General features: G+C 44.4%; 1 protein-coding gene across 1 annotated transcript in view; it reads right to left on the bottom strand.

Moving 5' to 3' along the window:
- Positions 1-1,790: 1,790 nt before the first annotated feature.
- LOC126980787 (uncharacterized protein DKFZp434B061-like) overlaps positions 1,791-24,584 on the bottom strand; it is a 33,579-nt gene continuing 10,785 nt past the window's right edge. Inside the window, exons 2-3 of the mRNA XM_050831070.1 lie at positions 3,089-3,759; positions 1,791-1,817 (exon numbers count right to left, since the gene is read on the bottom strand). Of these exons, the coding sequence (XP_050687027.1) occupies positions 1,791-1,817; positions 3,089-3,385 (324 nt within the window). The 5' untranslated portion in view covers positions 3,386-3,759. The remainder of the gene's footprint in view (positions 1,818-3,088; positions 3,760-24,584) is intronic.

The raw sequence follows: 24,584 nt of genomic DNA, 5'->3' as shown, positions 1-24,584 counted from the left end.
TTTTGGGTTATTTTTGCATCCTTTCTTTCTTCTTTCATTCTTTACACATTTCCTGTTTTCTATCGCTTTCTTTATCGCTGTTTTCGTCTTTAATCTTTCGTTTTTTTTATATTTCCATTATACTTCATTTTCTTAATTTTTGTTTGTTTTTTAATTGTTCCTTTCTTTCTCCTTTCATTCTTCCTCATTTCCTGTTTTCTATCGCTTTCTTTATCGCTGTTTCGTTTTTCATCTTTCCTATTTCCATTATTTATCTTATCTCCTTAAAGAAACAAAAAGAAACAATATATATAAAAGAAAAATGTAAAATAATATAACACACACACACACACACACACACACACACTCTCTCTCTCTCTCTCTCTCTCTCCTCGCTTCCTCTACTAATAAGGGGACACCAGCTTTAAGAACGCGTCAAAATATGCGTCAAAATACGTATAAGAATGTGTACGGAGATTCAATTAGCCTTCACCCGTGTCCAGATAATTCCGCCCTCAGAGATGGCGTCGTGGGAGGAGGATGACGATGGGAATATTTACGTCAGTTCAGTCAGTTAGTCAGTTAATCAAGCAGGAAGAAAAGCAGTCAGTCAGTTAGTCAGTCAACAGTAAAGTCAACCAGAAGGATCACACTGCCACCAGGGTCATGAAACTACCCCTGGAAATGCCCTCAACGCCTACGAAAGCCTTGTCAAATGTGTGTCTTTAGGTTCATGGCACAGAAGAAGGGTCACATTACCACAACGCCTACGAAAGCCTTGTCAAATGTGTTTTTTTAGGTTCATGGCACAGAAGAAGGGTCACACTACCACCAGGGTCATCAAACTACTCCTGGAAATGACCACAACGCCTACGAAAGCCTTGTCAAATGTGTTTCTTTAGGTTCATGGCACAGAAGAAGGGTCGCACTACCACCAGGGTCATCAAGCTACCCCTGGAAATGCCCACAACGCCTACGAAAGCCTTGTCAAATGTGTTTCTTTAGGTTCATGGCACAGAAGAAGGGTCGCACTACCACCAGGGTCATCAAACCACCCCTGGAAATGCCCACAACGCCAACAAAAGCCTTGTTAAATGTGTTTCTTTAGGTTCATGGCACAGAAGGGTCACACTACCACCAGGGTCATGAAACCACCCTTGGAAATGCCCACAACGCCTACGAAAGCCTTGTCAAATGTGTTTCTTTAGGTTCATGGCACAGAAGAAGGGTCACACTACCACCACGGTCATGAAACCACCCTTGGAAATGCCCACAACGCCTACGAAAGCCTTGTCAAATGTGTTTCTTTAGGTTCATGGCACAGAAGAAGGGTCACACTACCACCAGGGTCATGAAACTACCCCTGGAAATGCCCACAACGCCTACGAAAGCCTTGTCAAATGTGTTTCTTTAGGTTCATGGCACAGAAGAAGGGTCGCACTACCACCAGGGTCATGAAACCACCCTTGGAAATGCCCACAACGCCTACGAAAGCCTTGTCAAATGTGTTTCTTTAGGTTCATGGCACAGAAGAAGGGTCACACTACCACCAGGGTCATCAAACCACCCTTGGAAATGCCCACAACGCCTATGAAAACCTTGTCAAATTGTGTAAGCTACTTGTGTGTCAAAATGTTTATAAGATATTGACCGAGAAGAATAACTGTTAGATGACACATATAAACATTCACACTCTCTCTCTCTTTTTATGTAGCAAAAAGCAGAACACAGATACAGAAGCAGAGAAGGACAGCGCTCACAGCAGAATGACAGTAGGAACATTGTGTGTCTACTGTCGGGAGCTTAGAAGCCTAATTTTGGGACAGCCCCGAACGCAACTTGATATACGAGGAAGAAGGAAAGTAGAAGGAGGGAGAAGATAGAAGGGAAGAGGAGGATCAGGAATAACGAAGGACGAAGATGAGGGGAATAAGAGGAAGAGAAGGGAGGAGTAGAAAAGAAGAAAGACAAAGATGGGGATAAAAGAGGAAGAGGAGAATTGAGGAAGAGAGGAAAAGGTGGGAGGGAAGAGGAAGAGAAAGAATGAGGAAAAGCAGAACACGGGAAGACAGGAAGAGAAAGAGGAATGGAGAAGAAAAGACGTGGAGGAAAAGGAAGAGAAGGAAAGAGGAAAAAGAGAAAAGATGAAAGGAAAGAGGAGAAGAAGGAGGGTGGGATGAAGATGGAAGGAGGAGGAAGAAGGATATATGTGCGAGGAAAATGAAAGAAAAAGAGGAGGAGGAGGAGGAAGAGGAGGAGGAGGAGGAGGAGGAGGAGGAGGAGGAGGAGGAGGAGGAGGAGGAGGAAAACGTTGGCAGGCATGACAGACAGGAAGACAGACAGGAGAACAATAAAGGGAGGAGGAGGAGGAGGAGGAGGAGGAGGAAACGAAGAGAGATAACGGAGGGCAAGGACAGAGAGAGAGAGAGAGAGAGAGAGAGAGAGAGAGAGAGAGAGAGAGAGAGAGAGAGAGAGAGAGAGAGAGAGAGAGAGAGAGAGAGAGAGAGAGAGAGAGAGAGAGAGAGAGAGAAACACCAATTTGCTCTCCATCTCCTATTACAATCATCACTTTCTTCCTCCCTCTCTCCCTACTTTCTCCCTCCCTCCCTTCCGTGACCGACATAGAGAGAGAAGGGGAGAGGGAGAGAGAGGGAGGGAGGAAGAAGGGAGAGATATCGCCTTACCTCCCTCCACTCTCCCTAAACAGTGTCACCACGCCCAGGGAAAGAGAGAGAGAGAGAGAGAGAGAGAGAGAGAGAGAGAGAGAGAGAGAGAGAGAGAGAGAGAGAGAGAGAGAGAGAGAGAGAGAGAGAGAGAGAGAGAGAGAGAGAGAGAGAGAGAGAGGTAAACAGTGATGACACTCGATATATTCAGGGCGTCTCGGAGGACTTTCTGCTCCATATTATTTTCTCTCTCTCTCTCTCTCTCTCTCTCTCCCCACTGACGCACACCGGCCGTACACAACACAGCAGCATTATTGTCATCGCCTCCCCCTCCGGCACCTCTGTTAAGGCACGACACCTCTCTATCGCCTTGTGTCTGCTGCAGCCCTTACACACACACACACACACACACACACACACACACACACACACACACACACACGTACCTTCAGCTCCCTGCAGGGCACGCTCACCACCACCAGCTCCTCGATGGGCGTGCCGTCCCGTGACTGGGCGCGGGACCTGCGGCGCGGCGTGGAGCGCGGCGAGGCGCGGGGGCTGGCGCGGGGACTCGCCCGTGGGGACGCCCTTGGAGACGCCCGCGGGGAGCCCCGTGGGGAGGAGCGTGGGGAGGACCTCGGGGAGACCATGGGGCTCCCCCCGAGGTCATCCCCAAGGTAGGTGAAGGGCGCGAGGCCCATGGGAGGGGGCCACTCCACGGTGGGGGGCGGCCACTCCACCATGGGCGGCGCGGGCGGCACGAGCAGAGTCTCCAGACTGAGAGTCGCGCCTCACGCCCTCTCCAGGGGCGGTCACGCCACCATGGGGGGCTAAGGCGGTAACACGCGCCCTACGCAGTGTCCAGGCGCGGCGCCCCCTGCCCCGGCTGGCTGGGCGAGGGGGGCGCCGCCCTCATGCCCGCCGTGGCTCTTCAACACCGACGCACACACACACGCGGGCTGTCGGGCACCGCGGCCCGGCACCATCAATGTTCCCGGCACCACAGACTCACTCTCAGGCCGTCCCTTGCAGCCTCCCGTGCAGGGCCGGCACCCCGCCCCCCTGCAGCCACACACCTGTGTTCACTGTTCACGCCGCGCCAACACTCCTGAAACACCTGAACCAACACAGCCACGGTCAGACGTGAACCACCACCACCACCACCACCATTAGATCAATAACTGAATCACCAACACAGCTCCTCTTAATACCCCACCAACCCCTGTCCTACCACCACCACCACCACCAATACCCTGTACATTAATTACCACAGCAATAGGTTCACAAATCCTCCATAACAGGAACAACCACCACCACATCAGCCCCATTAAACCCTACCAGCACCCTTTCCCCCCCCCCGTCACCACCACAACCTCACCACAACACCTCGAATACCCGTCCCCCTCCACCCCAATCACCACCACAACCCTTGCCCCCTCCACTATCCCCAACACAGTCCTCCCACCACCGCTACGAAGTCCCTTTCCCCACCACCCCAATCACGACCATAACCTTTCAACACCACCTTTCCCCCTACGCCCTCATCACCACCACCACCACCACCACAATCACCACCACCACTACGAATTCCCTTTCCCCACCAATCACCATGACTACGAGTACCCACCACCACCACCACCACTACGAATTCCCTTTCCCCACCAATCACCATGACTACCAGTACCCACCACCACCACCCTCATCACCACCTCAACCTCCCAACACCACCGCCACTACCACCACCACCACCACTACAACAGACCAATCAAAAACCCTCCGCCCCGCCAAACGTTTCCCATTCAGATTCAGAACGTTTTTATTTTTTCAGCCACACCAAACCGAAGAGAGTTCCCCGTCGAAATGGTGGCAAGCAGATATTTTTCTTTCCTTGCTAACTATTTACTCTTTCAGGGAATAGATTTATTGTTGGTATGTATTTCCCGGAGCACAATGGAACAGGCAAGGATGATTTGTGTGTGTGTGTGTGCTGGGGGGGGGGGGTAGTGGTGGTGGTGGTGGTAGTAGTAGTAGTAGTAGTAGTAGTAGTAGTAGTAGTAGTAGTAGTAGTTGTAGTAGTAGTAGTAGTGGTGGTAGAAGTAGTAATTGTAGCAGTAGTAGTAAGAAGAGGAGGAAGAAGAGGTGGAAGAAGAGGAGAAGGAAGAAAAGAAAGAGGACGAGAAAGAGGAAGAGGAGAACGAAAACGACGAAGAGGAGGAGGAAGAAGAGGAGGAAGAAGAGGAGGAGGAGGAAGAAGAGGAGAAGAAGGAGAAGGAGAAGAAGGAGGTGGTGGATCAAGAGACTTAGAAGTGGAATTAGTGAATCCCTAAGTGGAGTTTGGGTGGACTGGACTGGAAATGGAGAAAGAGAGAGAGAGAGAGAGAGAGAGAGAGAGAGAGAGAGAGAGAGAGAGAGAGAGAGAGAGAGAGAGAGAGAGAGAGAGAGAGAGAGAGAGAGAGAGAGAGAGAGAGAGAGAGAATGAAGATGGTGAGAAGATTGGCAGGGAGGACGGACTCAAGCTGGGAGGATGAAAGGCTAATAGCAAATGAATATAGAGAGGAGAAAGGAAGGATGGACGGTGACAAGCTTGATGGCTTTTTTTTTTTTTTTTTTTTTTTTTTTTTACGTCGCTGGCTGTTGCGCCGGTCAGGTAGCATCCTGTGGGTCGTGATGGTCGGCCCAAGGCAAGGCTCAGGTGGGGTGTCCGCCCGGGTCCAGCCGTTTCTGGCGCAGGCGAGTGTTTATAGTGGCCATATCTTATTGGCATTTTCTGCCTGGAACGGCTTCCGGCTCTTCGCTTCTTGCTTCTGGATGGGTCCAGTCCGGGTTGGTCTTGGTCTTCATGGCAGCATTTTACTACCTTGGCGGTGATAGGTGATGACTGAAAAATCCGCGGGGTCCGAACTGCGTGATCAGTGGTGCCAGTGAATGTGTGCCTGCTACACCACCTACCACCGCTGAGAATGGAAGGATTGAAGGATGGAAGCAGGGAAGGATTGAAGAGTGAATGGATGAATGAGGAAGGATGCGAGACAGGACCTAAAGAATGACAGGATTGGAGAAGGGAAGAAGCAGTTATGGATTGAAACGATTTTTTTTTACAACAAAGGAGACAGCTCAAGGGCACAAAAAAAGGAAACAATACTAAAAGGATGCGAGACAGGACCTAAAGAATGACAGGAAAGCTAAGAATGACAAGATTGGAGAAGAGAAGGAACAGTTAAGGATTGAAGAGTGAACAGATGAAAGGTGTTTAGCAAAAATGAATAAAGACTACGAGAGGAAATTTTGAAACAAGATAAAAAATAATAAATAAATAAGACGCTGAAATGATTATAGGAGGATTTGAGGACAGGGTAGAATGATTTGGAGGATGCAATAGTAGGGTTTGAGGGCACGGTAGAATGATTTAGAGGATACAGTAGTAGGATTTGAGGACAGGGTAGAATAGTTTAAAGGATCCAGTACCATAAGACACACAAAAACATAGGATCACACATTAAGACCATCGAATCAAAACAGAACACACAATAGAGGATACTGAAACAAAGAAAGGATTTAAAGATAGGGAATTAAGTACTATAAAAAAAAAGGATACAATATTATTACGCAATAGAATTAGGGTTAAAAGAGAGAGATAAAAGGATTCTGATGCAAGATAAAAGGGATCGAAGCTCATTGCATTACTATCAACACCATCACCACCACCACCACCACCACCACCATAACCTACCCTAACACAGAAAGCAAAGGTCACATTCCCCCTTTCCCTCCACCTCCTCCTCCTCCTCCTCCTCCTCCTTCAAACTTCTCTGTCCTGCCGGAAATTACGTTGTTTCCCCTACCAATTCCCTTTCCTCCTCCTCCTCCTCCTCCTCTTCCTCCTCCATTCTCCTGTCTCTCACCAAACTCCCTTCACATACCACTAGAAAATGAAGAGGATATGAAAGAGATGAAAAAGGAGGAGGAGGAGGAGGAACCAAAATGAAGGGGAGGAGATGAAAGAAAAATGAGAAAAAATATGGAGAGGAGGAGGAGGAGGAGGAGGAGGAGGAGGCAAAGTCTTCCTGGTCCCTGAGAACAGCTTAAGACTCAATATTCTTCAAAGTGGGCCGTTCATAACACACACACACACACACACACACACACACACACACACACTTGCTCTTGCTCAATTTTTCTTGTTTTCGTTTTCGTTCTTTTCTGCAGTCTTATATACATCAGAGGAAGCGGTCAAGGGCAGGCAAGAAACGACGGGAAAAATAGCAAGCAAAACTCCTGTTCCCCGAAATGGAAAGTGAGAAACCAAAGTGAGTTAGGTTAGGTTAGGTTAGGTTAGGTTAGGTTAGGTAAGGTAAGGTTAGGTAAGGTTAGGTTAGGTTAGGTTAGGTAAGGTTAGGTTAGGTTAGGTAAGGTAAGGTAAGGTAAGGTAAGTTAAGGTAAGGTAAGGTTAGGTTAGGTTAGGTTAGGTGAGCTTAGGTAAGATTAGGTAAGGTTAGGTTAGGATAGGTTAGGTTAGGTTAGGTTAGGTTAGGTAAGGTAAGGTAAGGTAAGGTTAGGTCAGGTTAGGTAAGGTTAGGTTAGGTTAGGTTAGGTTAGGTTAGGTAAGGTAAGGTAAGGTAAGGTAAGGTCAGGTTACGTTAGGTTAGGTTAGGTTAGGTTAGGTTAGGTTAGGTTGGGTTGGGTAAGGTAAGGTAAGGTAAGGTAAGGTAAGGTTAGGTTAGTTTAGGTAAGGTAAGGTTAGGTCAGGTTAGGTTAGGTTAGGTTGGGTTAGGTTAGATTTTCTTGAGTGAAGCAAAACTACAATGAAGCATAACAACAGATGGAAAGGTAAATAGATAGATAAATAGATATAGACAAAGAGAGAGAAAGAAAGTTCCTAAATAACACACGCCTACCTATCCACTCACCAAGCCAGCCATCCACACAGCCGGCACCCTCCCCGCGCACCCCAAGTTCCTGCCCACTCATGCACACACTTTGCTCGACAGCCTCCTTTCCCGCCCAACCGCCAATCCAACCTCCTTGCCCTTCCCTCTCAGCCTACAGTTACTGGCGCGTGAAATAGATGGAAAGTGCTGTAGAGATAGAGAGAGAGAGAGAGAGAGAGAGAGAGAGAGAGAGAGAGAGAGAGAGAGAGAGAGAGAGAGAGAGAGAGAGAGAGAGAGAGAGAGAGAGAGAGAGAGTAGTTTCAACACAGTTTCGTCCCTCTAAATGCATAAGATGTTCTCTCTCTCTCTCTCTCTCTCTCCTTAATTAAGCCTCTCACCCGATCTCAAACTTACCTCAGCCATCGCCACCTTAATTACCTCCTCCTCCTCCTCCTCCTCCTCCTCCTCCTCCTCATCCTCATCCTCATCCCTTTCCTTACCGTCGTAAATCGAGTATAATTTTTTTTTCTTCTCGGTGTATAATTCTATTTTTTGTTAAGTTGTACCCTATTTTTTTTTCCTCTCCTTCCTTCCTTCCTTCCTTCCTTCATTCATTCATTCATTCATTCCGTTCCTTTTTTTATTATTTTTTTCCTTTCTTCCTCCTTTTGTTTCTTTCCCTTCCTCTTTTTTCCTTTTTTTCTTGTTCGCCTTCTTTAATTCACTCCCTCTTCTTCCTTCCTTCCTTCCTTCCTTCTTTCATTCATTTATTTTTTCCTTCCTTCCTTCCTTCCTTCTTTCATTCATTTATTTTTTCCTTCCTTCCTTCCTTCCTTCTTTCATTCATTTATTTTTTCCTTCCTTCCTTCCTTCTTTCATACATTCATTCATACATTCATTAATTTTTCTTTCCTTCCTTCCTTCCTTCCTTCTTTCATTCATTTATTCATATTCATTTATCTTTTTCCTTCCTTCCTTCCTTCTCTCCATTCCTCCTTTCCTCCCTTTTTACCTCCTTCCTCTTCAAACCTCTTATGATTTTTCTGGACCAAACTTCCTCCTCCTTATGCTTCTCCTCCTCTTCCTCCTCCTCTTAATCCTCCTTTTACTCCTCTTCTCCATCTCCTCTTATTCGTACTCTTACAAGACCCTCCTCCTCCTCCTCCTCCTCCTCCTCCTCTTCTTCAAACATGATTACCTGACTGCAGTGAGTCTCATATGCTTGTTTTTTTCTCTTTTTTCAATCCATTGCCATTTTTTTTTGCTTTTCTCTTTTATTTTGCAGAGGAGAAAGAGGAGAAATCTGAATATTACAGAGGAGAAAGAGGAGATATTTTGAGGTTTGCAGAGGAGAAAGAGGAGATATTTGGGGGTTTGCAGAGGAGAAAGAGGAGATATTTGGGGGTTTGCAGAGGAGAAAGAGGAGATATTTGGGGGTTTGCAGAGGAGAAAGAGGAGATATTTGGGGGTTTGCAGAGGAGAAAGAGGAGATATTTGGGGGTTTGCAGAGGAGAAAGAGGAGATATTTGGGGGTTTGCAGAGGAGAAAGAGGAGATATTTGGGGGTTTGCAGAGGAGAAAGAGGAGATATTTGGGGGTTGCAGAGTAGAAAGAGGAGATAATTTGGGGTTTGCAGAGGAGAAAGAGGAGATATTTGGGGGTTTGCAGAGGAGAAAGAGGAGATATTTGGGGGTTTGCAGAGGAGAAAGAGGAGATATTTGGGGGTTTGCAGAGGAGAAAGAGGAGATATTTGGGGGTTTGCAGAGGAAAAGAGGAGAAATTTGAAGGTTGGAGACGAGAAAGAGATAACCATTTTTTTAATCTTATCTATTTTATTTTGCAGAGGAGAAAGAGGAGAAATCTGAACATTACAGAGGAGAAAGAGGAGATATTTGGGGTTTGCAGAGAAAACGAGTTGAAATTTTGAAGGTTGGAGACGAGAAAGAGATAGATATTTGGTGTTTGCAGAGAATAACAGCTGGCAGTAGGTGTGTGTGTGTGTGTGTGTGTGTGTGTGTGTGTGTGTGTGTGTGTGTGTGTGTGTTTACCCGAGAATGTGTGAGAAAAATCTACGGGCGTAAATTTTCCCACATCATTACACGAGAGTAATCGAGAAAGTCTGCGGTGATTACCCTTCGCATTTCATTACCTTTTGAACGAGGGACCCTGGAAAGGAAGGAAGGAAGGAAGGAGAGAGGGAAGGAAGGAAGGAAGGAAGGAAGGAGAGAAGGGAAGGAAGGAAGGAAGGAAGGAAGGAAGGGAGAAAGAAAGAAAATAAGGAAGGAAGGAAGGAAGGAAGAGGGGAAATGAGTGAATGAATGAATGAATGAAGGAAGGAAGGAAATAGAGAAAGGAAAGAAGGAAGAAAAAAAAGGAAGAAAGAAAGAAAGAAAGAAAGAAATGGGAAGGTTACAGTGGAGAAAAAAGATATTTGGACTTTGCAGGAGAGAAAAAAGGAAAAATTTTGATCTTGCAGAGGAGGAAAAGGAAAGATTTTGAGTTTGCAGAAGAGAAGGAGGAGAGATTTTGTGTCAGCAGCGGAAAAACAGGAGATCTGAACACTACAAAGGGAAAAGAGGAGAAATTTCAAGGTTACAGAAGAGAAACAGGAGAGATGTTGAAAATGATAGAAGATAGGAAAAGAAAGAAAGCCAGGAAGGAAGGAAAATAAGGAGGAAGGAAGGAGTCAAAGAAAGAAGGAGAAGGAAGGAATGAAGCAAGGAGAACAATTGATTTATCTTTTTGGTCACTCAACTCTATTTAGGAGCAGTAAGTAGCGGGCTTTTTTTTTCATTATTTTCTTTATTTTTTACGCCCTTGCACTGTCCCCTCTGCTGTAAAAAAGAAAAGGAAGGAATAAACAGTTGCCCGATACCCCAACATAACACATATCTTCTAAACCTAACCCTACCTATCTAAATCTGTCCCTTTGAATGTCTGCAACAACCAACTCTCGTGTGGAGGCTGTTTACCGTCCTAGAATTTCGGTGGGCAGGCACACATATTAGACAAGGCTTTCGTAGGAGTTGTGGGCATTTCCAGGGGTAGTTTTATGCCCCTATTGGTAGTCTGACCCTTCTTCTGTATCGTCAACCTAAAGAAACACGCATGAGAGCACGATTCGTCTCCTTTTTGGTCTTTGGAAATAGTGTCTGAACATTTTTTTTTGACAACAAAGGAGACAGCTCAAGGGCACAAAAAAAAGGAAACAATAATAAAAAAATAAAAAGCCCGCTACTCGCTGCTCCTAAATGATGCCAGACTCTTCCGATCCAATTCACCGCTCTATTAGTAAACGAATCCTTGCCTGGGTCTTCATTGCTCGCTGCGTCTTGCATATAATATTGATAATGATGACAAATTTAATAAAAGGCTCCAGACAGGCTTCAATATCGCATCCCTTATCCACCTCCTTCATTTCTTCTTCCTCCTCTTCTTCCAAATTATCTCTCCTTCTTCTCCTCCTCCTCCTCCTCCTCCTTTTAAATTTCGCATCGTACTCCTTCTTCATTTCTTCTTCCTCATCTTCTTTACCCTCCTCCTCCTCCTCCTCCTCCTCCTCCTCCTCCTCCTCTTCTCTTTCCTGATATTCAATTCATTAGTCATACTTATCTTCCATTCCCTCATTCTTTCTCTCGACAGATTCATATCCTCCTCCTCCTCCTCCTCTTCCTCCTCCGTCCTTCAGTTCCTCATACATATTCGTCAATGTTTTCTATTTATCTTCTTTCCTTCCTTCTCCTCTTTCCTTCCTTCTTCTCTTCCTCCTCCTCTTCCCCCGTTCTCTAATCCCTTTTACCTATTTTCTCCTCCTCCTCCTCCTCCTCCTCCTCCTCAGGGTATCAGAGTTGACAGCCTGAGCCAATCACAGTCGAGAGAGAGAGAGAGAGAGAGAGAGAGAGAGAGAGAGAGAGAGAGAGAGAGAGAGAGAGAGAGAGAGAGAGAGAGAGAGAGAGAGAGAGAGAGAGAGAGAGAGAGAGAGAGAGAGAGAGAGAGAGAGAGAGAGAGAGAGAGAATGGAGATGAAGGAGGGAGGAAAGAGAAGATGATTGAGGGAGGGATGGGGGGAGGGAGGGGAAGCAAGGAGACTAAATGAAGAATGAGAAAGACAAACACGAAGAGGGAGGAGGAGAAGAAGAAGAAGAAGGAAAAAAAGAAGAAAAAGAAAAAAAGAAGAAAGCAAGAAGGAAAACGCAAACAAATAGAATATGATACGAGAAATAAAGAGAAAAAAAAAGAGAAAAAAATAATATATGAAAGGAGTCAGAGGAAGAAGCGAGAGAGGAACAGGACGAAGGAAAGAAGGAAAGGAGAGAAGGAAAGAAAGAGGAAAAGAATGAAAAAGGGAGAAATATGAAAAGAGACAGACTGAGCATAAAAAGTGACGGATGGAGTGACGGGACCGGAATTAAACAGGAAGGAGTGACTGAAGGAGAGTGAAGGAAGGAATGAAGGGAAATATCAAAAAGAAGGATACAGAGATAGATGGAAAAAATGACGATGAGAAAATAGGAATAAAGAAAAATAAAAAGGAAGAAAGAGAGAATAAGGAGACGGAGGAAGGAAAGGGAGGGAGAGAGGGAGGGGAGGAGGGAGAAGGGAGGGGGAGGAAAGTTACGCAGAGGTGGGAGGAAAGAATCGGGGGGAGAGGGAGAGAGGAGACGTGGGGATGGAGAGGAGGAAATGAAGGATGGAATAGAAGGGACGAGGGAGGGACAGGGAGGAAGGGAGAAAGGGAGGGAGGAAAGGAGTCACACTGGCAGAAAATAGGCGAAGGAAGAAGAGGAGGAGGAGGAAGAGGAGGAGGAGGAAGAGGAGGAGGAGGAGGAGGAGCTCTCACCCCGAAAACATGATATACATTTCACTTGCCGTTCCGTTCCCATCTACGAGAGAGAGAGAGAGAGAGAGAGAGAGAGAGAGAGAGAGAGAGAGAGAGAGAGAGAGAGAGAGAGAGAGAGAGAGAGAGAGAGAGAGAGAGAGAGAGAGAGAGAGAGAGAGAGAGAGAGAGAGAGAGAGAGAGAGAGAGAGAGAGAGATGCAAATGGTCTGTCTCTTCAGTCCTTTCGATCACCATTTCAAGGCCCGGTCGAAGAGAGGAGGAGGAGGAGGAGGAGGAGAGGAGGAGGAGGAGAGGAGGAGGAGAAGGAGAATCATTGGAGAGTGAAAACAGAGACAAAATTTAAGAGAAAGAGAAACTGGAAAAACAACGAAAGAAGAAGAACAAAGAACAAGAAGAACAAGAACAACAACAAGATAAGATAAAGAAGAAGAAGAGGAAAAGGGAAACATGGAAGAGCAGGCCACATACAACCATCTATTCGTCAGGCAATCCCTTAACCTAGAGAACCCATTAAACCATTTGCTGTAGGATCCTTAGTAAGGGGACCGTCCGCTTCACTCCTGACGACACGGAAGCAACAAGGGAGGATGTTTAGGGGAGTCGAGCGCTTTTGGCACTAAGTAAATCTGCAGGAAGCTTGTTGCCGTGGCGGATGACCAAGTTCCGAGGCAGAATAAATATACTTCTGCTAATGTCAGTACCCTTCGCTTCACTCGAACTTTCAGACAATCATTTCCAGTTGTCATTTTTTAATTTGAAGTTGGAGAAAGATAAGGAAGAGGAGGAAGAGGGAATCAATAAGCAAATACCGGGAGAGAGGAAAAGGAAGAAAGGAGGAGAAAGGGGAGGAAGGAGAAGAGGGGAACGAACCGAGGGAGTGCAAGAAAGAAAAAATAAAAGGAAAAAAAAGCAAAAGGGGAGGAGGAGGAAGAGGAGGAAGGGATTAAAAACAAATACAGGGAAAGAGGAAAGAACAAAAAGAAGAGAGAGAGAGAGAGAGAGAGAGAGAGAGAGAGAGAGAGAGAGAGAGAGAGAGAGAGAGAGAGAGAGAGAGAGAGAGAGAGAGAGAGAGAGAGAGAGAGAGAGAGAGAGAGAGAGAGAGAGAGAGAGAGAGAGAGAGAGAGAGAGAGAGAGAGAGAGAGAGGGGGGGGAACGAACCCAGGAAGCGTAGGAAGGAAAATAAAAATGAAGGGAGGAAAGGAAAAATTAAAACCAAAACTGAAAAGAAAGAAATTTGAGAAGAGCAAAAACACGGGAGGGAGAGAAAAACAGAGAGGAAAGAAAAGAAAAAAAATGATTTGATGTGAAAGAAAAAAAGATCAGAAAAAAGAGAGAGGAGGAGGGGAGGGAAGGGAGCAAGGGAAAGGAGGGGAAGGTGGAGATAAAAAGAGAAAAAAAAAGAGAAAAAGTAGAAGGGAAGGAAAACAAAGAGAAGAAGAATAAAAGAATGAATAAAGAAGAGGAAAAATGAGGGAAAATGAAGAAAAGAGGGAGATAAAATAACAGGAGAGAAAAGGAGAGGAGACTGGAAGAAGGAAAAAAAGGGAGGAAGAGAGAGTGGAAAATAAAGAGGGGAAAAGAGAAGAGAAACAAGGAAACAAGAGACAAGTGAGAAAAAAGAAGAGGAGAAGGGAGGAAGGGAAGAGGGAAGTAGGAGAAGATCGAGGAGTTGAAAGAGGAAAGAAGAGAAAAAAAAGAAGAGAGAGAGGAAGGTGGGTGAAGAAATAGAGGAATAAGGAGAAGAGAAAGAAAATGAGGGAAGAAAAAGAGGAAAATGGGGAGAGGGAAAAGAAGGATAAAAAGGGGAGAATAGAAGAAGGAAGAAGAAGAGAAGAAAAAATTAAGAGAAAAATAGTTGAGAGAGAGAGAGAGAGAGAGAGAGAGAGAGAGAGAGAGAGAGAGAGAGAGAGAGAGAGAGAGAGAGAGAGAGAGAGAGAGAGAGAGAGAGAGAGAGAGACCTGCACTTAAAGCTGAGTTAAAGTTTCCTGACAAGATATCTCAGCACTTTGGAGGAGGAGGAGGAGGAGGAGGAGGAGGAGGAGGAGGAGGAGGAAACCGAATAGGAGTAAAGAAGAAAGTGGAAGAAAGTGTCCGAAGAAGAATCTGAGGAAAAAAAAGAAAAAAAGGAGGAAAGTGAAGAGGAAGAAGGAGGAGGAGGAGGAGGAAGAGGAGGAAAAAGACGAAAAAAAAGACTAAAAGAAGAAAGTGGAAGAAAGTGTCCGAAGAAGAATCTGAGAGGAAAAAAAAAGAAAAAAAAAGAAGGAAAGTGAAGAGGAAGGAGGAGGAGGAGGAGGAGGAGGAAGAGGAGGAAAAAGACGAAAAAAAAAGACAAAAAGAAGGAAGTGGAAGGGAAAAAACACATGATAGAAGAGGAGGAAAAAAAAGAGGAAAGAGGGAAAGAGAGGAGGAGAAAGTAAGAGTAGAGAAAGAGGGAAGTAGATGGGAAAGTAGAGAACATGGAAATGAGGAAAAGAAATACAAAAAAGAGAGAAGAGGAAGGGAAAGGAAAGGGAAGAGAAGGCGATGGAAAAGGTAGACGAGAAAATCTAAAAATAGTTAAAAAAAAAAAAAGGAAATGAAGAGGAAGAAAAAGAGGTGTTAGAAGAAGAAGAGGAAGAGGAGAAGAAATAGAAGAAAAGAATAAGGAAATAGAAGGAAAAAAGAAAAGAAAGGAGAAAAATCATAAAAAAGAACGAGAGAGAGAGAGAGAGAGAGAGAGAGAGAGAGAGAGAGAGAGAGAGAGAGAGAGAGAGAGAGAGAGAGAGAGAGAGAGAGAGATCGTTTCCACATGGTACAAACTCCAGACCAAGCGAGGAGGAAAAAATAAGAACAACAACAACAACAACAACAACAACCAAAAGAAGAAGAAGAAGAAGAAGAAGAAGAAGAAAAAGGATGGAAAAGGTCAAAAAAACACTAAAACCTGACACATATATTATTGAAGAGACAAAAATTAAAGAGAAAAAAAGAGAAAAATAAACAGAGAGAGAGAGAGAGAGAGAGAGAGAGAGAGAGAGAGAGAGAGAGAGAGAGAGAGAGAGAGAGAGAGAGAGAGAGAGAGAGAGAGGGGGTGTTTAAAGGGTGGGGGGGATAGAGCTAATTTCCAGCCTTTCATTATGGATCCGTAATTAAGTTTGCAATGAGTAATTATGGCGGGAAAATATTTTTACATCATTAGTGAAAAGGTTTAGTAGACGCCCACTCACTATACGCCCTCTCTCTCTCTCTCTGTCTCTCTCTGACCGTTTATTATCATCCTTTACTTCATTTTGAGAGAGAGAGAGAGAGAGAGAGAGAGAGAGAGAGAGAGAGAGAGAGAGAGAGAGAGAGAGACATCGAAGCTAAGTGCCGACTGGGAAACTTTGGCTGGCGTAAAAAAATCTCTCTCTCTCTCTCTCTCTCTCTCTCTCTCTCTCTCTCTCTCTCTCGCCATGTGTGTGTGTGTGTGTGTGTGTGTGTGTGTGTGTGTGTGTGTGTGTGTAATGTAGTTCAGCGGAAGTCATTACGAAGATGAATGGACAGGTGGTGGTGGTGGTGGTGGTGGTGGTAGTGGTAGTGGTGGTAGTGGTAGTGGTGGTAGTGGTGGTGGTAGTGGTGGTGATGGTGGTGGCGGAAAAATCTAATAGACGAGTTATTTTTTTTTTGTCACTTTACCTGTTGAAGGATTTAATTTTAGGTGTTTTTTTGTATGTACTGTATTATCTATCTATCTATCTATCTATCTGTGTGTGTCTACCTGTCTACCTCTCTGACTGTTTATTCTACCTGTTTGTCTATTTATCTGTCTGCCTGTTTGTCTATCTACCTTATTAACTGTTACTGTCTATATATCCTCCTGTTTCCCTGTTTCTGTTTATCTATTACTGTTTCCTGTTTTCCGTCTATCTATCTATCTATCTATCTGTGTCTGTCTTTCTTCCTGTTTAACTGTTTGTATTTTCCAATTTCGTTGTTTCTGTTACATGCTGAACGTTTCTCTCTCTCTCTCTCTTTACAAATTCCACTCAGCTGTATTGTTCTCATTATAAAAAAAAAAATCCAACACTGTTTCCACATCAATCCCTTGCCCTGTTACTTCCTCTGTGATTCAATTCCCTTCATTTCACTTTCCTTATGAATCCGAAGACGTTCACTTGGTAGGCTTGAATCTTATGATCCAAAGTCAATTTTACCAGTTATTCAGATTCATCATTTATTTTCTTCATCGTAATCGTCTACAATCATCTTCAAATCTTCCATTCATCTGATCATCCAAAGTCAATTTTAACAGTTATTCAGATTCATCATTTATTTTCTTCATCGTTATCGTCTACCATCATCATCAAATCTTCCATTCATCTGATCATCCAAAGTCAGTTTTAACAGTTATTCACATTCATCATTTATTTCCTTCATCATCATCGTCTACCATCATCATCAACCACCTCCTCTTCACCTCTTCTCCACTGACATGCTTCCAACTGATCATCCATCATCCGCAGTTCTCGGTCCTGTCTACTCTCTGTCCGTTCACTCTCTCTCTCTCTCTCTCTCTGAAGCAACTGTTGAGTATAGATGAAATTACAAGAGCGGGGAACCTGGTAACGCGACCATGTTTGATCCTCCTCCTCCTCCTCATCCTCATCCTTCTTTACCTCCTCCTCCTCCTTCTTCCCCTCCTCCTCCTCCTCCTCCTCCTCCTCCCTCTTCTTTCCAGTGCTAACCATACAATTACATATATTATTTTTTTTTCTGAGGACGTAAGACGTGTTCCCCTTCATTTCCATTCACTGCTAAAAGAAGAAGGTTTAATTTAATATCTGCAACCCTTCATTATAATTCACGGCGGTAGATATATAGATAAAAAAGAAAAGGTTTAATGTGATATATGTGTGACGCTTTATTTTTTTCCCTCTCTCGTCTCCTCCTCCCGTCCTTCTTCTTCTTCTTCTTCTTCCTCCTCCTCCTCCTCTTTCCAAATGTATTATGGAAGGCGTTTGGCTTCCTACGGCATCCGAGAGATCCTTTGTCCCGCTCCTGCGCTCCTTAATATGTAAGTTCTTTGATAATGAGAGAAGAAGGGAAGGGAAGGGAAGGGACGGAAAGGGAAGTGAAAGGAAAGAAGGAAGGAAGGAAAGAAAGGAAGGACGGAAGGAAGGAAGGAAGGAAGGAAAGAGAAGGAAAGTAAGGAAGGGAAGGGAAGGAAGGAAAGGAAGGAAGGAAGGACAGGAAGAGAGGAAGGAAGAGGAAACACAAGAGAGGAAGAGAAGGAACAAGGGAAGGAAAGGAAAGAGAAGGGAAGTGAAGTGAAGGGAAGAGAAGGGAAGAGAAGGCAAGGGAAGGGAAGGAAAGGGAAGGGAAGGGAAGGGAAGGGAAGGGAAGGGAACGGAAGGGAACGGAAGGAAAGAGAAAGTAAGGGAAAGGAAGGGAAGAGAAGGAAAGGATGAGAGGAGAAGGGAAGGGAAGGGAAGGGAAGAGAAAAAAGAAGGGAAGGGAAGGGAAGGGAAGGGAAGGAAAAGAAAAGAAGGGAAGGGAAGGGAAGGGGCAAGAACCGTAACTTGAGAGGGATAAAAGGGAGGGAGAGATGAAGGGAGAGGGAGGAAAAAAATAAAAGTTAACGAGGTAAAGGAGGAGGAGGAGGAGGAGGAGGAGGAGGAGGAGGAGGAACGGATGGTGGAAGAAGGGCCAACTTTTTATTACTTCCTCCTCCTCCTCCTCCTCCTCCTCTTCCTCCTCCTCCTTGTTGATGGCACTAATTACCAAAAATTTTACATCTGTTTTGAACCTGACAAGTTTTTTTTTTCCACGAACAAAAAAAAAGTTCTCAAAATTTGTAGATTCGCGGAAATCTTGTCGTGCGTTGTCCCTTTGTTGTGCGTTGTCCCTTTGAACTCCTCTTTTTTTTCTCCTCCTCGCCCTCTCTTTTCCCCCTTCCTTTCATCTCCTCCCCCCTCTCTCTCCTACTCCCCTCTCTCTCTCTCTCATTACAAGTTCCAACCCTTTTCATCTTTTCCCTTCATTTTTCTCTTTTTTTTCTCCTATTCCAGTTTTTGTTCATTTGGTTCTTTTCCTTCACTTCCCTTCTATTCTCTATTTTTCTCTTCTTTTCCCTTCCCTTTTCATGCATTCCCTTCCCTTTCCTTTCCTTTCCTTTCCTTTCCTTTCCCTTTCCTTTCCTTTCCTTCCCTCTCCTTTCCTTTCTTTCCCTTTATTTTATTTTATTGTTTCTTTCTTTTCCTCTCCTTCTCTTGTCTTCTCGTCCCTTCCGTTATCTTTCCTCTCCTTCCCATCCCTTCTCCTTCCCTTCCCTTCCTAACCTCACCTAACCTCACCTAACCTCACTATCCATGAACTTATCCAATCTTTTTAATGTATCTATCGTATTGGCGCTCACAACATGACTGCCAAGCCTGCTCCACGCATCCACAACCTTACTGGTAAACTAATTATTGTCTAAGTCTTTGTTGAATCTGAATTTATCCATAAACTCATTGCTACGTGTCCTACCAGGCTCTCTTACCGCCAAAACCTTATTAACATTCCCCTTATTAAAGCCCCTCATCCATTTATAAACTTAATCAAGTCTCCTCGCACCCTTCGCCTTTATAGATAATGCAAATATATTCTCCCATTTCCTCATTCTCTTCTCATTATTTTCTTCCTCTTTCCCTTCTCTCCCTTCACTCTCTCCTCACTCTTTTCTCTTCTCTTCATCCTCTTTTTCATTCTCTATTAATCATATTCTGTCATTCTCTTCCTCATTCTTTTCTCATATTCTTTGCCTCCTCCTCTTTACCTCTCTCTCTCTCTCTCCCTTCTTTCTCTCCTCACTCTTTTCTCTTCTCTTCATTCTCTTTTAATCATATTCTGTCATTCTCTTTCTCTTCCTCATTCTTTACTCATATTCTTTGCCTCCTCCTCTTTACCTCTCCCTTCTCTCCTCACTCTTTTCTCTTCTCTTCATCCTCTTTTTCATTCTCTTTTAATCATGTTCTGTCATTCTCTTCCTCTTCTTTCTTCCTCATTCTTTTCTCATTTTCTTTGCCTCTTCCTCTTTACCTCTCTCTCTCTCTCTCTCTCTCTCCCTTCTTTCTCTCCTCTCTTCTCTTCATGCCCTTCTCATTTCTTTTTACTCAACTTCTAAGTATCCATCTCTTCCTCCTCTTTCTTCATTTTTAATCATCGTCTATATGCACTCTCTCTCTCTCTCTCCTCCTCTTCCCAGCTGCCTGACAAGTCTCTTCAATTATCCTTACGCTGTCCCTCTCACTAATGCAAGAGTTCACCAGCACCCTCCCTCCTATACCACTTTCTCCTTTACCTAACCTAACCTAACCTAACCTAACCTAACCAAACCTAACCTAACCTAACCTAATATAACCTAACCTGACCTAACCTAACCTGACCTAACATAACCCAACATAACCTAACCTAACATAACCCAACCTAACCCAACCTAACCTAACCCAACCTAACATAACACAACCTAACCTAACCTAACCTATCCAAAACCTAACCTAACCTAACCTAATATAACCTAACCTAACCTAACCTAACCTAACCTAATATAACCTAACCTAACCTAACCTAACCTAACCTAATATAACCTAACCTAACCTAACCTAACCTAACCTAATATAACCTAACCTAACCTAACCTAACCTAACCTAACCTAACATAACCTAACCTAACCTAACCTAACCTAACCTAATATAACCTAACCTAACCTAACCTAACCTAACCTAACCTAACCTAACCTAACCTAATATAACCTAACCTAACCTAACCTAACCTAACCTAACCTAACCTAATATAACCTAACCTAACCTAATATAACCTCAGCTTTACCATACACTCCCTTCCTTCACCTCCCTTTCCATTACCTCCCTTCCATAACTCCCTTCCCTTAACTAACCTTGTCCAACCTTCTCCCTTTCCACCCTTCCAAGACCCATCAAAACACCCTTCTAACTTCCTCTTTCCCTTCCCTTTCCTTCCCTCTCCCACCTACCGAATACCATCCCCCCCCTCCTGTCTCCTACCCCCTCCCCTACCCCCTCCCCCCTAATCCCTGGCTCACCTCCCCAAAGCCCTATTTGAGACAGGCAACATCCTCGGCATTAAAGTGTTTTTTTATGTTCCTTTCATTCTTCTGTAAATCCTTCATCTCCATCCTCCTCCTCCTCCTCTTCCTCCTCTTCTTCCTCCTCCTCCTCTTTCTACCCCATTCTTCATTCTTTATTCTTTCCTCTGAGGGCTTCTTCTTCTTCTTCCTCTTCCACTTCCTGCTTCTCTTGTTGTTTTCTTTTTCTTTTTTTGTTTTCATATATTATTCTCCTCCTCCTGTTCCTTCTTCCTCCTTCTTTTCCTCTATCTCCTTTTTTTTATCTTCCTCATTCTCCTCCTCCTGTATGTTATATCCTCCTCCTCCTCCTACTCCTCCTTCTCCTCTTCCTTCCCCTTCTCCTCCTCCTCCTTTCTCTTTTTCGTACTTTTTTTTTTCCCTATCATAATTTTACTCTTTCCCTCCTCCATTCCCTCCCTTCCTCCTCCTCCTCCTCCTCCTCCTCCTCCTTCTGATTTACCCTACTGAGCCCCTTTTCAGATCCTGCTCAGACAGAATTTTATCCCGGGAGTTTTGTGATCGAGGAGGAGGAGGAGGAGGAGGAGGAGGAGGAGGAGGAGGAGGAGGAGGAACTAGCGATGGAAGTTAAGCAAAGATTTCAATAGTAGTAGTAGTAGTAGTAGTAGTAATAGTAGTAGTAGTAGTAGTAGTAGTAGTAGTAGTAGTAGTAGTAGTAGTAGAAGTAGTAAATTATAACAATAAAAATAGTGAGAATAATAATAATGATAATGATAATGATAATAATAATAATAATAATAATAATAATAATAATAATAATAATAATAATAACAACAATAATAATGAACATTTTTTGACAGTGATAAAACATGGAAACTAATTAAAAGGGTCAAATACTATTACGTGTATAAATCCAGATGGAAATACGTATACAGCCATAGTGATGCGAAACACACACACACACACACATACACACACACGACCACTGTTTACAAAATGAATTAGAAGTGGATATGAAAGCTAATGCCCTTCTTCTTCTTCTTCTTCTTCTTCTTCTTCTTCTTCTTCTTCTTCTCCTTCTCAACCGACTCATCCTCTTTACGCTGGCTGGCAAAGAGACGCCTACGAGGGGATATGATACAGATTTTCAAGTACCTAAGGAAGTTCAATTACGTCGACCACTCCACGTTTTTGAACTACAAACTAATTTAAGAACTAAAAATAACGGTCTAGCAATCCAGGCGACCCAATATAGTAGAGACGTTGGCAGGAGGGTTTTTTTTCTCAAACCGAGTCATCCGCCACTGGAACAATCTCCCTTCACAAGTAGAAAATGTCACACCGAGTCATCCGCCACTGGAACAATCTCCCTTCAGAAGTAGAAAATGCGAAACCGAGTCATCCGCCACTGGAACAATCTCCCTTCACAAGTAGAAAATGTCACACCGAGTCATCCGCCACTGGAACAATCTCCCTTCACAAGTAGAAAATGTTACACCGAGTCATCCGCCACTGGAACAATCTCCCTTCACAAGTAGAAAATGTCACACCGAGTCATCCGCCACTGGAACAATCTCCCTTCACAAGTAGAAAATGCGAGTACCATTAACCCCTTTAAAAATCGATTCAAACTTCATTTCGCTGCGTCAGGAGTAAACAGAATACCGAAGTGCTTTCCTCTGCTCTGGGGACACCAAGTAATTGTCCAGCAAATTAAATCATCAGAGCGGGCAACCTCGTAATGAGCCAATGGACTTTCTGTTGCCTGCCTTGCCATGTTTCCTTGTTTCCTCCTCCTCTTCTGCCTTCTCTTTCGTCACAATGCATCCACCGCCTGCTCTTCCCTGCTCCCATGCTTCCCCTCCCACGGCAGTCTATTCCAGGTCTTAATTGTCTATTTGGTGGCGGATTGGGAAAACAAAACGTGCTCTCTCTCTCTCTCTCTCTCTCTCTCTCTCTCTCTCTCTCTCTCTCTCTCTCTCTCTCTCTCTCTCTCTCTCTCTCTCTTCCCTCCTTCTCCTCCTCCTCCTTTTCTTCCTCCTCTCCTCTTTCCTCTCTCTCTCTCTCTCTCTCTCTCTCTCTCTCTCTCTCTCTCTCTCTCTCTCTCTCTCTCTCTCTCTCTCAGATTTGCTCTCGTAGCCTTGGAAATGGAATACGCATAACCTTAGAGAGTGAGGGAGGGAAGATGGGAGGGAGAAGAGGAGACAAGATGAAGGGAGGGAGGAAGGGACGTAGGGAGAGAAGAAGGGAGGGAAGGGAGAGGGAGGAAGGAAAGGAGGAAAAGGAGAGAGAGAAAGGAAAGGAGGAAGAGAGAAGGAGGAAGGGAGAGAAGGAGGAAGGGAGAAAGAGGGAAGGAAAGGAAGGATTAAATACAGACCAAAAAAAAAAAAAAAAAATGGAATTGAAATAAAAAAAAGAAAATAATAAGAAAAAAAATTAAGGAAAAATCAGAAAGCTTGAGAAGGAAAGGAGAGGAAAGAAAGAGAGAAAGAAAAAGGAAAAAATAGAAGGAAAAAAATATGAGGAGGAAAAGAAAGAGAGGAACCATTGAGTGGGAATGATGTCAGGAGGAGGAGGAGGAGGAGGAGGAGGAGGAGGAGGAGGAAAAAGGGATAAAAAATGAGGGAGACAGAAATGAACTGAGAGAGAGAGAGAGAGAGAGAGAGAGAGAGAGAGAGAGAGAGAGAGAGAGAGAGAGAGAGAGAGAGAGAGAGAATAAAGGAGAACGTGAAATGTGGAGAGGGAGAGGAAGCGAAAAAGGGAAGGAGAGGAGGAAGGAGAGGAGGAAGAAGAGGAGGAAGAAGAGGAGGAGGAGGAGGAAAACATAGGAGGCAGGAAGATTGACGTGATGGGAGGAGAAGGATAGAAGACTGCATGAAGGAGGAAGGAAGGAAGGAAGGAAGGAAGGAAGGAAGGAAGGAAGGAAGGAAGGGAGAGAGAGAGAGAGGAGGGAAACTGTCTTCATATAAATAAGGAGGAAGGAAGGAAGGAAGGAAGGCAGGAAAGAACGAAGGAAGGAAGGAAGGAAGGAAGGAAGGAAGGAAGGAAGGAAGGGAGAGAGAGAGAGGAGGGAAGCTGTCTTCATATAAATTAGGAGGGACGGAGGAAGAAGGGAGGTAAGAGAGGAAGGAAGGAAAGAACGAAGGAACGGAGGAAGGAAGGAAGGCAGGAAAGAACGAAGGAAGGAAGGAAGGAAGGAAGGAAGGGAGAGAGAGGAGGGAAGCTGTCTTCATATATATTAGGAGGGACGGAGGAAGAAGGGAGGTAAGAGAGGAAGGGAGAAAGAAGAAGGAGGAATATGAGAATCAGAAGGAAAACATAAACAAGGAAACATGAAAACACGGATAGACGGGCCACAGTAAGCGCGTTGGCCCATAAAGAGGTTGCCCACTCTAAGGATTTTTTCGGATCATATTCTTAAAACATGGCTTTCATAAGAGTTTTGGGCATTTCCAGGGGTAGTTTTATGGCCCCGGTGGTAGTTTGACACTTGCTCTGTACCCTGAACCTAAAATAACCACTCAAGATGACCCGACTGATCTACTTTTCGGCCTTTGAAAATAAAAGATGTAAGGCGTGGAAGTGTCTGACAATACCAATTTTAGTGACCTGGGGAGCGGAATAAAACTTTGCGGTGTCTTATACTCGAGATTAAACGAATTTTCACGAGTTTCTTCTTACGTTCATGGTGCAGAAGTCAAGCTACACCCCGGGTCTTAAAAGTACCTCAGGAAATGCACAAACCTTCTACGAAAACCCTGTCAGATATGAGCGTGTAAGCCGCGAAGTGTTACAGAGTATGGTGCCAGAACTGTACTGCATATTCGAGGTGGGGTCCTACCATCGAATTATAAAACTCTACTCCCGGCGTCTTATACTCGAGGAGATTAAACGATTTTTCACGAGTTTCTCCTTACGTTCATGGTGCAGAAGTCAAGCTACACCCCGGGTCATAAAAGTAGCTCAGGAAATGCACAAACCTCCAACGAAAACCCTGTCAGATATGAGCGTGTAAGCGGCGAAGTGTCACAGAATATGGTGTCAGAACTGTACTGCATATTCGAGGTGGGGTCCTACCATCGAATTATAAAACTCTACTCCCGGCGTCTTATACTCGAGGAGATTAAACGATTTTTCACGAGTTTCTTCTTACGTTCATGGTGCAGAAGTCAAGC

Source organism: Eriocheir sinensis, chromosome 45, assembly GCF_024679095.1.
Source record: "Eriocheir sinensis breed Jianghai 21 chromosome 45, ASM2467909v1, whole genome shotgun sequence".
In the NCBI taxonomy this organism is placed as follows: Eukaryota; Metazoa; Arthropoda; class Malacostraca; order Decapoda; family Varunidae; genus Eriocheir; species Eriocheir sinensis.
Note: the sequence above shows the minus strand (reverse complement) of the source record. Positions and strands in the feature narration are given on the sequence as shown.